General features: G+C 34.7%; 1 protein-coding gene across 1 annotated transcript; it reads left to right on the top strand.

The window, feature by feature from the left end:
• Positions 1-4,440: 4,440 nt before the first annotated feature.
• On the top strand, positions 4,441-14,270 carry LOC108242394 (serine/threonine-protein kinase 4-like). The gene is made up of 10 exons (XM_017427185.3): positions 4,441-4,492; positions 5,535-5,685; positions 6,246-6,342; positions 6,461-6,552; positions 6,675-6,758; positions 7,013-7,074; positions 8,387-8,476; positions 8,822-8,876; positions 10,023-10,214; positions 10,639-14,270. The coding sequence occupies exons 2-10, from the start codon at positions 5,563-5,565 to the stop codon at positions 11,575-11,577; spliced, it is 1,734 nt and encodes a 577-aa protein (XP_017282674.1). The 5' UTR covers positions 4,441-4,492; positions 5,535-5,562; the 3' UTR covers positions 11,578-14,270.
• Positions 14,271-14,442: the final 172 nt, after the last annotated feature.

Below are 14,442 nucleotides of genomic sequence, written 5' to 3'. Positions count from 1 at the left end.
AATTTTGCTGCTCTCCCTTCACGTCTCATTACATTACTGGCTGAGATGCTTGTCATTGTGACAAAACGGCTGTCACCGTTATACAATGACTGCTGTTATGACAACAGAGAAATGGACTTTTTTTTTCCCGAGGCTTTCTTGATGCTTGAGGAAAAAGTCATTACCTGAAATCTGCTTCCCAACTTCTGCATCATAGACAAATCACAAACCTATGAAAGCAGTGGCACTGAGGCACAAACACAAGGCAATGGACTGGGCTTTTCAAAGAAATACTTAAATGAAGTCAGGAAGTGTAATCTTTGGATGTGACAAGCTGTCTGTAGAAGGTTTGCTGTGGGAACCTTGATCGATCAGGATACTTTATTGGAAAATAGTAGAAAAAAAAAGTTTGAGTTTAGTAAATTTTAAAGACCACATTTTTCCAAACAAAGATGTGTTATATTACAAAATTTGTGTGAACTTGTGCTTAAAGGATTTTTTTTTCTTTGTTCCTCTACAAGGCTGTGCTGAGATCCCTCCCTCATTCCTGACTCTACTTGCTGAATCAGGGAACTTCCATCTAACTCTGGCAACAAAAACTAAATAGCTGTTTGGGCTGCTCTTGTTTACATCCTCAGTAGTGTGTTTTTTGGTTTATTTTGTCAGGATATGTTCAATTCTTGTCTTGTTATCACAGTCAAGTAAACAAATGTTATAATTTATCCTAAAAAATAAATGAAATTACATTTATTTACTTTTATTTATTTGCTTTTTTATGTTTCAAGTGTCACCCCTAACTATAAGCTTTGTTGTGGAGAGCTACAACTTGGTGTATACCTCATTTTTCCATTACATTTTTTTAAATTTACCTTTAGTAATATTGCCACCTTTTGTTTTTGCAGTAGTTGATTAATTCAGGAATTTTCTATGTACTTTTTTCCTGACATTTTTTTCAAGCTTCTTGATCTAGCCTTAAAAACAGCTTAACATATTTTCTATAGTCTCGTGTTACTTGTAAGTAAATTATGATAATACACAATGTAATTTATTTTGCCAAAAGAGTTCAGATGAGGTCAATAAGGTCAGAATTTGTAAAGTTGGAAGTCCTGTCCACAAAGCCTTCTCTAGGCTTTGATTTAATACCCAAAATCATATAGAAGAACCTACGTATTATTTAGTTTTAACAAAGAAGCCAATAAACCCTTCAAGCAGGCCTGAATTAACTAAATTTGTACACGTGTAAAAACCCAAACAATATAGTAGAGCAACAGAGACATTTTGCTGAGCAGCAGAGTTGCTGATAGTTGTGTTATGTCTCACTGGAAAAAATAAATCAGAATGTCCTATAAAGCCCAAAGCGAGTTTGTACAGCAGGGCGTTGGAGCAACAAAGGATAGTCACATTCAGTCATCCAAAATGAAATGTAGCCTTCAACAAATCAGAGAACAGGTTCTCTTGGTCTTAGGTTGAGTATTTTTCTCAGTGTTCCATAGGTGTTAGTAATGGTCAGAGGAAGACAATTGTGAAACATTATTAGGTTTTTTCGGCCACAGAGGACAACTTCACAGTCCTTATAACTCTTTGAGGTTATAAAGACTCTTTTAGTTCTTTTTTTTTTTTCTTGTTTTGGCATTGCTGGTACTGGGGCTGTTAAAGTCCTTAAACCTAATGTATGCCTATATATGCTTAGCTCCTTCTTCAGTGTTAGTGCTTTTTCACCTCAATAGGAACTCTTGAGTGATGTAAGTAAATGAGATTAATCAATATGTTAATTGGTCAAGCAAGTTGAATGCTCTTCAAGCACCCACACTATGAAAAAAGCAGTCATACTGCTAATTTTAGAAGCTCCTTAACTGTCACCATTGTGACAGTTGCAATGATGTGCACCTCTTTGAGCATGTGCAGCACAAAGGAAACCAATCTGTCATATGAGTCTTCAACTCCTAGTGTTCCTTCTTCTCAACGTCTGTGGTGCGCTTTCAATATTTATGTTGTTTATGGTGATCGTCACATGTAAAAGTTACATAGACCTGCTGACTATCAGCTGTGTTGCACAATCACAGTGCTCCCTGGTGATGAGAAAAAAGATGTAGTGTCTTATAACCGCCCTGTAGTGAGACCAACAGTCCTTACAAACCTCAGGAAGTGCTTTTAACTGTTTGGCCCCAAAGCACCTATTATACTGGTGTGTGTCAGTCTTTAGTGTGTCCTTTCTTTCTCTCTTGTTTTTTGTGGTGCTCTCTGGTCCAAAGTGAATGGCTGTCGCCTGATTTTACAACAGATTACATGAATTATTGTGTCTTTTACACATTGTGTTTGTGTGCTTACTCATATCTGGAGCAGTGTTTCTGTTACACCTTTGACAGACCTAATAGAATATGGTTTTATGGGTAATTTGAGCAGCCAGCACTGAGTCAGTAAGCTCTTTTACAATAGCTCATGTGAAGCTAGCTCTCCTTTCAGCTGAATCACCACTCATCCATCAGACACTATCTGCAGACCACTGCGTTACACAGCAGCACACAGGCAGAAGTGAGGGGTGTTAAAGGTGAGAGCAGAGGGAGGAAATTAGATGAAGCAAAGGGCAGATCAAGAAAAGCCAAACAATTCTTTTATTTTGGATGGAATTGTTGATTCTTCTCTCCAGAACTTCAGGCTGTGTTGTTCCAAGAGACAAACAGAAATTTTAGTTTGTTGACTTTGATAAGAAAGGATTCACTCCAAACGCTAGGAGGTCAAACACAATCAATTACGATGTGTTACTCTGAACTGCAGATGAGAGGGAGATTTCTTCTGTAATCAACAAAGTCTGCTATATCAAAATACAAATTTATGTCACCAACAATTATATTGTATAATTTTAATGACAAACTGGTTGAAGTAAATTTCAATCCAAACACTAGGTAAATAATGTACAAAAATATTTATTTTTTATCTTTTGGCATCGGTTGTGTTCCACTTTTTAAACAAGTCCAATTCTTTCTCTTTACCTGCTTGACTATGGTGACTACTGTCAGAATGGTTTATTTAATTTAATTTATCTATTAATACTGGTGGTGGTCAGAGGGTTCGGTGGCGCCAATGTGATGGCAGCCTCACTTCTGTCAGCCTGCCCCAGGGCAGCTGTGGCTACAATGTAGCTTACCATCATCAGTGTGTGAATGTGAGGATGAATGGGTGAATGACTGATTGTAGTGTAATGCACTTTGGGGTCCTTGAACAAGATAAAGCGCTACACATTTGCAAGCCATTTACTATTTACTATAAATAAAGTTATTTGCTGTGTGTGTTTATGTATATGTAGCTGCGATCCATACAGAGGGAAAGAGAATGGTAGTAACATGACTGGAAATTTGCTTATCTCATTGGTACTCATTTACTAAACCTTATTTGCAACCTCATTAGAGACCAATGTGAAGGAGACACCATGTCGGTCTTTCAAAACTGCAAGTTGTCCAAACTGAGGTTGTGGTTTTAGGTCATGGCATTTCAAGAAAAGAGAAAACTTTGTCTCAAAAGTGCATTGAAACCATCAAGGAAATCTTTGAACCTATTACAAGGAAACAAATGTTATTTTTCTTAGGCATGTTGTTGTACCTTTATATCAAATTTGCAAATAAGATGCACTCTAACCCCATTTCTACAGGAAATACAGTGGTTGACATTGCTGCTAAGGCAGCAGAAAATTTATACTTCTCTTTTTCCACCACAGATGGTTTCATTTCCTGTACATACAAAGCATTCACTCTCTGATATGCACTTGATGTAAAATGTGAAATGTGCCTGAAAAAATAAAGTACACTATATTGACAAAAGTAATTACTTGTTTCCCTTCACACACATCTGAACTCGAGTGACATCACATTCTTAATCCATAGGATTTAATATGATGTTACAATGATCAGTACAAAAACTATAATCAGTAGCAAATCATAATGCGGCAGGATACACAGAATCTAGCATTTACACTTAAAATAAATTTGCATGCATGTACAAAACATTACTATAATCTAGTATTGTTTTTAAAAAGGTTGCTTGTATAAGTCTTTTCCTTCTGTAAAAGGAGAAATATTTGTTAATAAAATAAAGTTTATAATTATTAAAAGAAGCCTTTTTTCATGTGAGATAGTTATGAGCCTGTTGCTGCTGTCTTGTCCTGCATTTTGTATTGTCATGCTAAGCATTTTTATTGAGACGGACTTTAAACTGTCTTTTTATGACTTAGCCAGGCACGCCACATACAGTTTTTTACTTGCAAAAGATTTCATTTAGAATAGTTAAGTATTTTTTTAATAGTCCCCCCCCCCTTCCTCAGTTATACTTTGTTGCAAGAAACTACTTGCAAATATTCTCACTTCCATGCTAAGACAAAGAATACATTGTATTATGTGTTATGTTTAATTTAGTTTCACTTTCATTTATTTAGTATAAATCACAGCACTCTGGCTGGACAATTCAGAACAGAGCAAGAAACGGTCACTGCCTTTGGGTCAGGAATAGTATTTGCATCTTGGTATGTACCTTGTTTGCTGTTTGGTGTATAAATAATTATCTTAGGAAAATAGTATATTTGCTATCATGGCTTTGACAACATAAAAAGTCTTTGTTTTGACTAAAGTGAGTTAAAGTTATTGTTGAATTGTAAGCTGATGTAAATTCTCAAGACATGGTAAATCCCCAAAAATTTAAGAAAAAACAACAAGACTTCTACTCCTTGATCGTCGTAAAGAAAGATTGATCACAAGGCAAAGGTTAAATGTAACAAAATGATCGTAGAATATTATTCTCCAATACATTTATTGTTTGGTTTTTAATAACATATGCTGTACAACTCAAGGCCCGGACAGATCTGGCCCCAAGATAACATTTAAATTTTATTAAATCTGGCCCTCCAGTTTGTCACAGATAGAGTCTCTGTTACTTCTCATTTTGCTGAAAAACAACTGAGCCTATTTAGTGAAGTCTTCTGGTGACAGTTACTTTGAAGCCAAGAAAATTAAGCTTTAATTTCTCAGTAATCATTGATTTTGACGTGGAAAGAGCAACAGAGAACATCAAAATGGGACCATTCAAACTCTTGTTGATAAACCTGCAGCCAATAAAAGATGGCGGGTATCTGGCTTGGGTTAATGTGCAACAACAGCGAGTCTGCTTTAATGTATATTATGTTTTCTTGTATGTTCTTCTTGTTTCAAAGCTAAATGTTAGTGGCAGTATGCTCTGATTTTTGTTGATGGCTTTTTAACTGTTTTAATGGAGAACAATAGAAATGAAGGCTAATGATGTCTTTTTAAGTTTGATTTATTTTTCTTTGTTTTTAAAGTATGTTTCTATATAATTTGTCACAGGGAATAGGTAATTGATATTTCTATATAAATTATTTGACATATTACATCTAAAACCATGGGTAATTTATGTTTTTTGTTTATTTTTTTTTCAGTGAAAAATTGATCGAGATTGGTCCTTAGCTAGGAACAAGTTTTTCTTTTTGGCCCCCTTGAGTAACTGAGATTGGTACACTTGCTGTACAGTAACTGTTTTCTCTGGTTTGACAGGTTGTGTCATTTGAAACAAAGAATAAAGATGGGGAAAGAACAAAGCAAACTGACAAAGGAAGGCTATGTGATATCAAGCAAAACAGAAAGTAATGTTATTGCCACAAAGGATAATAATTCATATTTCATTAAGATGATCTCACTAAAAGAGGTATGTTAAGATTTTAATCTTATTTACTCAGCATAAAATAATATGAATATCACAAATTCAAATCTTCATTTTAACTTTCGGGAAAATGTATATGACACATTATTTGTCTCATACCAGACACAGTAATGTTTGCTTTTGCTTTCAATATTATGTTTCACCTATTGCATCAGGAAAAGATTTCACAAGCAATTCTGCAGTCAATAACCACATCTTGTTGAATAAAGACTAATCCACATTGTTGGTTACTTAAAGATTAGCAATCTTAGCAAAGATTAGCAACAATTGGCCATGGTGAGACACCATTAGACAAGTGTTGCACAACCTTAACTTGGTGGTGCAAAAGCAAACATGCACATCCTTATAATTGGTCTATAGTGGGACTAACCGCCCCTTTTAACTATTAGGTTTGGAAACACATAATTACTTTGAGGTGATTTTAAGAAAAAAATAATCTGTCTTTATAACAAATGATGTTTGTTTTGCTAACCAAAGATGACTGTTAAAAAAACAGCTCTCAGGAAACCATGCTATGTTGTATTAATACATGTATTTTTTAATAGCTCCCCAAACAACTTGTTGCAAGATTATCCTCAGACATAGAAATCCTCAAGAAAACAACCCATCCTCATATTGTAAATATAAAGAACTCTTTTAAAGGTACGTTAAGTTTTTATGTTATTCAAATGCAACGTCTGTGCAAAATTAAAGCCACTGCTTTGGTTGTTTAATGAAAAGCTTTTCAGTTTTCGAATACAATTTTTTTTTCTCTTTAAAGATGAAAAGATGTACTATGTAGTGATGGACAACTGTCAGGGAGGAAACTTTGCTGATGAGATAAAAAAAACAGAGTCTCTAAAAGAGGCCAAGGTATGGCACTGTAAAAAAAAATGAGATGAATTTCTGTTAAATACTACATTACAACACTATTAATCCCAATGTAATGAAACTTTTTTTTGTCACTACTTTTTTTTCATATTGTGCTTTTGTAGGTACTGAGCTGGATTGTCGAGATCTGTATGGCACTGAAAGTTATCCATGAAGCAACTTTGCATCACAAAAATCTCACACCAAAGGTGCTACACCAGCAGTATTACACAAATCGCATACAAAAAAGCCAATATATCATATGTGTTCAACGACATTTTATATAAAATTATGAGATGCATTTTTTGCAATACTGTAATATTTAATGATTCATGATTTGAACTGCATATTTGTAAAGTATTTTACATATATATATATATATATATAAATACACACTTAATAATAATAATATAAACGTGTGTTCATGAAGTTAATTTATATTTACATTATTCTCTTTCTGCAGAACATACTTTTAACAGAATTTGGAATGGTGTGCATTGCTGGATCAGACAACATCTATGAGAGGTAATATACAGCATCTGTATTTAGGTATTTGCAAACCAGTACCCTACTAATTTACTCTAGTAATACCAGAATAAGGTTTTAGCAAGGCCCTCCTAGTTTTCATTGAATGGCTTGCTCTTTATAGGGCTGTGTTCAAATTGGGCCGAAGACAGTCATTGGATTACTTTTGAAATTAGGTTTTTGCTTATAAAATGAGGACAAAGGTTTTTTTGAAGCAACCATTAGACAAACCATGAAGTTAAAAACTGAACTTTTTTTATTGCTTGAAAAACTTGTCAACAGAGTTTATAAGTGATCAAATGGCTGGTTGGTATGTGTGTGTGCGTGCACGTGAGTGTGTGTGTGTTGGGGTGAGGGGGCAGCAGCTGGTTCATTTCTGGGCATCGACAGGCAAATGCATACCTTGGAATGTACAAAAATATAGTGTTCTGAAAAAGGCACTAACATGGTTTCCCTTTGTCTGAAAATTTGTGTCCATATGTCAACTTAATGTCCATCCTCAAGGACAATACTTGCTATTTTAATTTTCATTGAGTCTTTTTCAACTTTTTCTGTCATTTTGTTAATTTTATTCCCTTTATGTGTGAGTTCTTATAAATTTTTTTCACTGCATAAACTTCTTCCTTACGTACAAAGAGGGGAAGTAGAATTTTGAAACAAGTTATGAAACCACACTTTACCTCCTGAAGGCCTCCAAAGCCCTTGTGACTTAGGGTCAATGCGACCACAAGTTACAAGGGCTTCTCTTCCTCACTTCAGTTTCGAAGAAGGTTCAAAGTGACAAACAAAATGGTTTTAGTAGGATATTAACTATAATCACACTTACAACACAAACAATTTTTCACAAACTTGCAAACCTCTTCCCATCTTTACTTTTTCTACTCTCTAAACCCATTTTTATACCCAGTCCTTGATGTGTTGCCAATTAAACTGACTAGTTGCTCCTCCAGCAGTTTTTTATTTGTATCACTTACTTACCGCCTTTTTTGCTGCTGTCTCAGTTTAAATATTATTGAAATGTGTTGCTGCCATCAAATTCTAAATCAACCCATTTTTTTCTAAAACAAAATGTACATTTATTTTCAGTTTAAGCATTTGATATTTACTATGTTCCATTGTTTCTAAAATATGAGCTTACGAGATTTGCAAATTGTTGCATTTTGTACTTTTCTTGCATTGTACACAATATTCAAATTTTTTTGGAATTGGATTTCTTAACATGCAAATCTTTGTTTTGGTTTTATCAAAAATACAGTGTAAGAGACAGGATAACGAATTCATTCATTAATGTATTTGCTTTTTCTTTCCACAGTTTAAGAAGTTCATCTAAGGCAAATTCCAATTTAACCATAAATTACCTGGCACCTGAAGTCTTCACACAAGGCACCTATGAGGCAAAAAGGTTGTTTGTTTTCTGTCTTAGCTATTATAACAATACTTTTTAAGCCAACAATTTAGATTTTTAACAATGTACATATGCAGTATAATCTCACCTTTTGTAAATTTATTTTCATTCTGTAGAAAAGAAGGAAAACTTATAAATTTGAATAATACTTACTATCGTACCTTTTATTTGTATGATTTTCTTTAATGTATCCATGAAAAAAAACAACTAAGCACTATTATCTGAGCTGTGTTTCCCATTATTGTATTTTTTAGTAACAGCTTTTAAAGTTATTCTGTTTCATACTTTGATCATCGAAGTATTTGATGCAGCTTCTAACATGTTTTAAATTTTTTGTTTTAGTGACATCTGGTCAGTGGGATGCATACTCTATGAGCTTTGCACAAAAGAACAAGCGGTAAGTAATACATGAAGTAGACAACTTGGAAAATGTATTATTTGTATGCTTTTATTTATTAGGGCTGCACAGCACTGTAACCTTGCCGCAATAAGGTTTTCAATTTATTTCTAATTCAAGCTTCCTACCACAGTCCAAAAACATGTTAGTGCAACTGATTATTCTAAACTGACCTCAGAAATGACTGTGAATGTAGGTGATTGTGTGTCTTTACACTGATTATGTGACCTGTTCAGAGTACACCCTGCCTCCTCTCCACTACTTGCTGGTATAGGTTCCAGCCCCCTTTTGGCCACAACATATGAAAAAAAAAAAAAAATGTTTGAAAAGTGAGTTATGATAAGCAAAGTAAAACACTGAAAGTACTTCAGTTTGCTGAACTAAGTAAAAAAATAAATCAAAATAACTGGCATGTGTTCATAATAAACTGCCAATAGATGCAACTATCTCGGATATGGAGCATTTTCTTTCAATTGTTATAAAGATTAAGTACGTTGATATTTTAATTTAAAGTGATAAACGTGGATATTAATATTTTTGTCCCTTGCAACAATAATTTTAGTTTTTTTTTTTTTATATATAAACCACAATTGAAAACAACTGCCACTGGACAAAATACTGTACAGAAGCTAAGGAAATACCAAGTCAAAAGGAGACCATATAAACCAGAACTAAAGTAAAAGTTGGCAAAACACATAATAACAATTATAAAAACAAATAGACAATAAAAATTACAGACAGTTTTCTTCTCTCACACTGTTTTAAATGCCATCGAGTACAAATTAGATTTAAAATTAGATTTGAAAACATCGACAGCCTGTCTGATATTTAGTGAAAGTTTGTTCAGCAGTTTAAGAGCTAAAAATACAAACGCCTGATCACTTCTGTGCACCAGTCAGGATCTTGGGACAACTAAAAGCAAATGATCATTAGATCTAATGACCATTAGCTGTCTTATGTGGAAGACACAAAAGACTGAAGGAGGTACACAAGAGTTTGCTCAGTTTGTTTTTTTATAGGTTTGTTCTGACTTTAATTTCTCCAATGCAAAATCTATGATTATTATAGGGTAATCAATAAAAAGTGTTTTTCTTACCTAATAAAAATATATATAAAATCTTGCTCTACTGGTGATTTTCTTTTCAGTTCTCTGCAAAGACTGTAGACAAGCTCATTGCTAAGATAAATAGTGGTGAGCCCCCTGCTCTTCCAAAGGATAAGTTTTCACTGGAGTTCAACAGTCTTTTGAGTGATCTGCTGAAAAAAGACCCTCAAGAAAGACCAACAGCCAGTGAGATTCTGGCACATCCTATAGTTTTAAGGTGTCTGGTGATTAAGGTATGACATTTCCAGGAGTGCAATATTAAACTCAACATCTGCCTTTTTTCCCAATTCACACAATTGCATAATTCTGCCAATTTTTCCTTGACAGCTACACCAATTATGTGGTTGTAATTTTTGTCTAAACTTTATTTTAAAGATGCTGATTACTGACAATGTGTTTATTTTGTTTGGGATAATTCATTTCTCTAGTTACATTTTAAACAAAATTATACATTAAGGCTAAAGCAATGTGTAGTCAGAAGAAGTCAGTCAGATTTATTGTTTACTTTACAATTTCCTTTTTCATGTCTTCTTTAAGACATCTGTGTTATAGTTTGATTTGCCCTAATGTGGTGCATCTATAAAAACCTTTAAGACAAATTCTGCTTTGCTAACGAAATGTTTCTTTTTTTGTTTGTTTGTTTTGTTTTTGTTTAAGAGCAAAAAAACTATGGAGGAACTTCAGTCCAAGCTAGAACAGCTGAGGACTCTGGCTGATGGTTTGGAGCGTGTTCATGAGGGCACCACCGTTGGTAGTCTGACAGGAGGAGTGATTGGAGCTGTGGGAGGGATCACGTCCATAGTGGGGCTTATACTGTCACCATTCACGTTAGGAGCCTCACTTATTGTCACTGGGGTTGGTGTGGGGGTGTGTGCTCTTGGTGGAGTCGCTGCAGGGGCCTCAAACATCACAAATATGGTTAACCAGTCCTCTGATCGCAAATCTATTGACAGCATCATTAAAGATTTTAACCAGAAAATTAATGCAGTTGTCACCTGGCTCTTAGAGATTAGCAGCAGTTTACAAACTATCAGTCAATGTCCACAAACAAGTGAAATAGATGACAGCTTCAGAGATGAAGCCTTAAAGAGGCTTGGCTGTAGGGCAGGGAAAGGCCTTGGTGGCATTGCAGAACTCATCCGACTAACTAGTGTTTTGAACATTGGCAAGATTGCAGCACAAACATCAAGGGCAGTGCGTGTGGCAGAGGTAGCAACAGGTGTACTTTCTGGTCTATTTATAGCAGTGGACATCTTCTTCATTGCTATGGATGCAAAGGAGATTCACCACATTAAGCAAGCAAGGGAAGCAGACAATAAAGGTGCATGTTCTTCCAATTCTAATACTGAGACCAATGACACTGTGTCATCCTCAGACCAAACCACACTACTGTCTAGCACTGAAGAAATGTCAAACGCACAAGACCAGTCTCCCCCAAACAAAACAGTGGTCAGATCTGAGCTCATGAAATTTGTTCGATCAGTCAGAGAGGCAGCCAACAACTTAGAAGGAGTCTTGAATGAGTTAAAGACTATAATCTTATCTATCCCCTTATTTCAGGAAGACAGTGAATGGCAGAATATGGAACTGATGTAACTAATAGTTAACTTTAGTCAAATGAGAAGCACATTAAATCACTCCTGTAAGGCATGCAGAGACAATTCTGATTTGATGTATGCCCTTTATCATTTTCTGTCCAATGGCCTTACTATGTGCAAAATATTCAGTACAGTGGTTTAGACCAACACAACAAATTTTGGTAAGGTAGTGTATCATCGTTGGTTGTACTATGTTGTATATATTGTTATTGTATATTGTATATTGTAAATTGTAAATTGTAGACTTTAACATCAAAACTAAAGAATGTTGTATATCAAAATGCTAACTTTAGACTTAAGCTTTTTATGTATCATGATGGTTTGAAATCATAGATAGCTTTGTTCAAATAAGTTTTGTGTTATAACAATTAAGAACCTTCAGTAGAACTGATGGCTGTAGTATTTGAATTGATTAAGATTACTCACTCACCTACAGTATCTCAGCAGTTAGTGGGTAATAGGTAGGGTATATCCTGGACAAGTCACCATTCTATCACAGGTCCATCATAGAGACGTGTAAGAGAAACAGCATGCCCACAGACACACACTTATCTTTAGGGAGTTTAGAATTGCAAGTTAACCTAACATGTTTTAGACTAATGGAGGAAGCAAAATGACCCTAAGAAACTGTGCATAAGGAGAATTTTATTTTGATGTTGAGTACAAATGCATGACTGTAGCATTTAAAAAAGATAAAAGTAGTATTTTGTCTTAGATTTAAATATCATTTTCTTGAAATGTACGTAGATGTATTTGTTCTTTTTCTTATGCCAGTGATCTCATTCTGATTTATTCCCTAAACTTGACTGTTATAAAATGTTATTACTAAACACATGTTTATGTTGTTACAACCCGTACGACCCAGTTGCATATGCACACAGTTTTTATGATGTGGACAGCATAAAAACAAATTGTTCACATGGGTAATTTCCTTTTCACTATCAGAGGAAAGCTGACAAAAGGTACTGATCTGTGACACAAATACCTTTTACATAAACTGTATATTTCAGCTTATTGTTTTTTTTATTTTTTACAGAATTTAATTTCTCTTGTTTAAACAAATATGGGACAACTTTGGGCATGCTAATACTAAGTACTACTAAAACACAAGTTCAACGTTTATCTACGAATTTGTCATGGTTTTGATGTTTTTGTTTGGTTTTCTAGTTCTTGTTCTGCTTTGTTTCTTAAATTGTGTTCATGTCTTGTCACTTTCACCTCCCCCAGTAACTTGCCACGCCTCATTCTTCCATACCATGCTGTTCTGTTACATTCCAGTCTTTCATGCCACACCCACATTACCATAACAACTCAATCACTGCCATCATTCTCACCTGTTTGCAATCACTCACCTGTGTCCATTTTCCTCCTGATCCTCAGTCTTTAAATACCGGTCTTTGTCTTCATTCTCCACTGGGTCATTTCGTTCCGCTTTGCCTGTTTGTTCTTGTCCGTCTGGTTTTGCCTTCGCTCCTCGTTTTTGGATTTTGTTAGTGTTTGTTTTGCTGCCACGCCAGCCCTTTTGTTTGTATTTTTAGTTAATTAAAGTATTTACGTTCGTTAAAGTCATGCGTCTGCGTTCTGGGTTCGCCGCCATATCTCCACATTATGACAGAATTATAGGTTGTTGTTTATTCAGAACAAAAACACAAGTAAACAAGATTAACATTTATTCTATAATAGTTTTATTTGTATTTGGGACAACTACCATTTTTCAGTTGTTCCATTTGGTCAGTTGTGTCATTAAAGATGGGGTATAAACAAAGGAAGCTGGCTCAAAAAGGTTATGTGGCAGAAGATCAAAACTGAAAGGTATAGCTGGGCACATTGTATGCAATTGTTTACTTGCACAAGATTTCATTTAGAGTATTTAAGTATTATTTTTAGTGAAGATAATAGTTCCCCTCCCACAGCTGTGTTTTGTTACAAGAAACTTTTTACAATTTATCCTACTTTAGTGCTAAGACAAAGAATGCATTGTGTTATGTTTAATGAAGTTTCACTTATATTTACTTAGTATAAATTACATTTTAGAGCAGAGCAAGAGACAGTCACTGCCTTTGGGTCAGGAATACTATTTGCATACTATTTTGGTATGTAGTTTGTTTGCTATTTTGTGTATAATTAAGGAAAATAGTATTTTTGCTTAAATATTTTTTGACAACAATACAATAAACTTTTATTTTGACTAAACTGAGTAAAAAAAATTTGTTTAATTTTAACTTGTGTTGATTCTCAGTCACCCAGGATATGGTAAATCCCCAAAAAATAAAAAATAAAAAACAACTAGATTTCTACTTCTTAATTGCTCCTCCTTGGTCACGCACACGTGTCAAAGTCCATTCCTCAGGGGTCGCTTTCCTGCATGTTTTAGTAGTGTTCTTTTCTCAAAACACCTGGTTTAAATGAATAACTTGTGGTTGTGCTTCTGGACAACTTGGTGATTTGGTGAGGAAGTAGTTAAAACCATTCAAATCTGGTGTGTTGGAGCAGAAATACCTAAAGCTTCCAGGATAGTAACCCATGAGGCCTAGAGTTTGACACCCCTGCTCTAGAGAAAGATTGATCAGAAGGCAAAAGTGAAATGGAACAATTTAATGATAGAATATTGTTTTGGTCTGTAATCTCATTCTGACTTCTTTCATAAAGTTAAAATACTGTTGTTACTGTATACCTGAATTCAATAAACAACTTAAGACCTAAAGGTAACCACATGGTTATGTTGTTACTAACCTCACTAATCTGGGGCTTATAAACACAGTAACATGAAAAGTAGCTGCCCATAGGCGTAGTTTAGTTTCTCCTTCCCAATTTAAGTGTAATTATTGACTCACATTTGTTTGTCAGAGGAAAGCTGAAACGA

The sequence above is a fragment of the Kryptolebias marmoratus genome, linkage group LG9 (genome assembly GCF_001649575.2).
Source record: "Kryptolebias marmoratus isolate JLee-2015 linkage group LG9, ASM164957v2, whole genome shotgun sequence".
Taxonomy (NCBI): Eukaryota; Metazoa; Chordata; class Actinopteri; order Cyprinodontiformes; family Rivulidae; genus Kryptolebias; species Kryptolebias marmoratus.
This window is presented reverse-complemented; position numbering and strand designations above follow the sequence as displayed.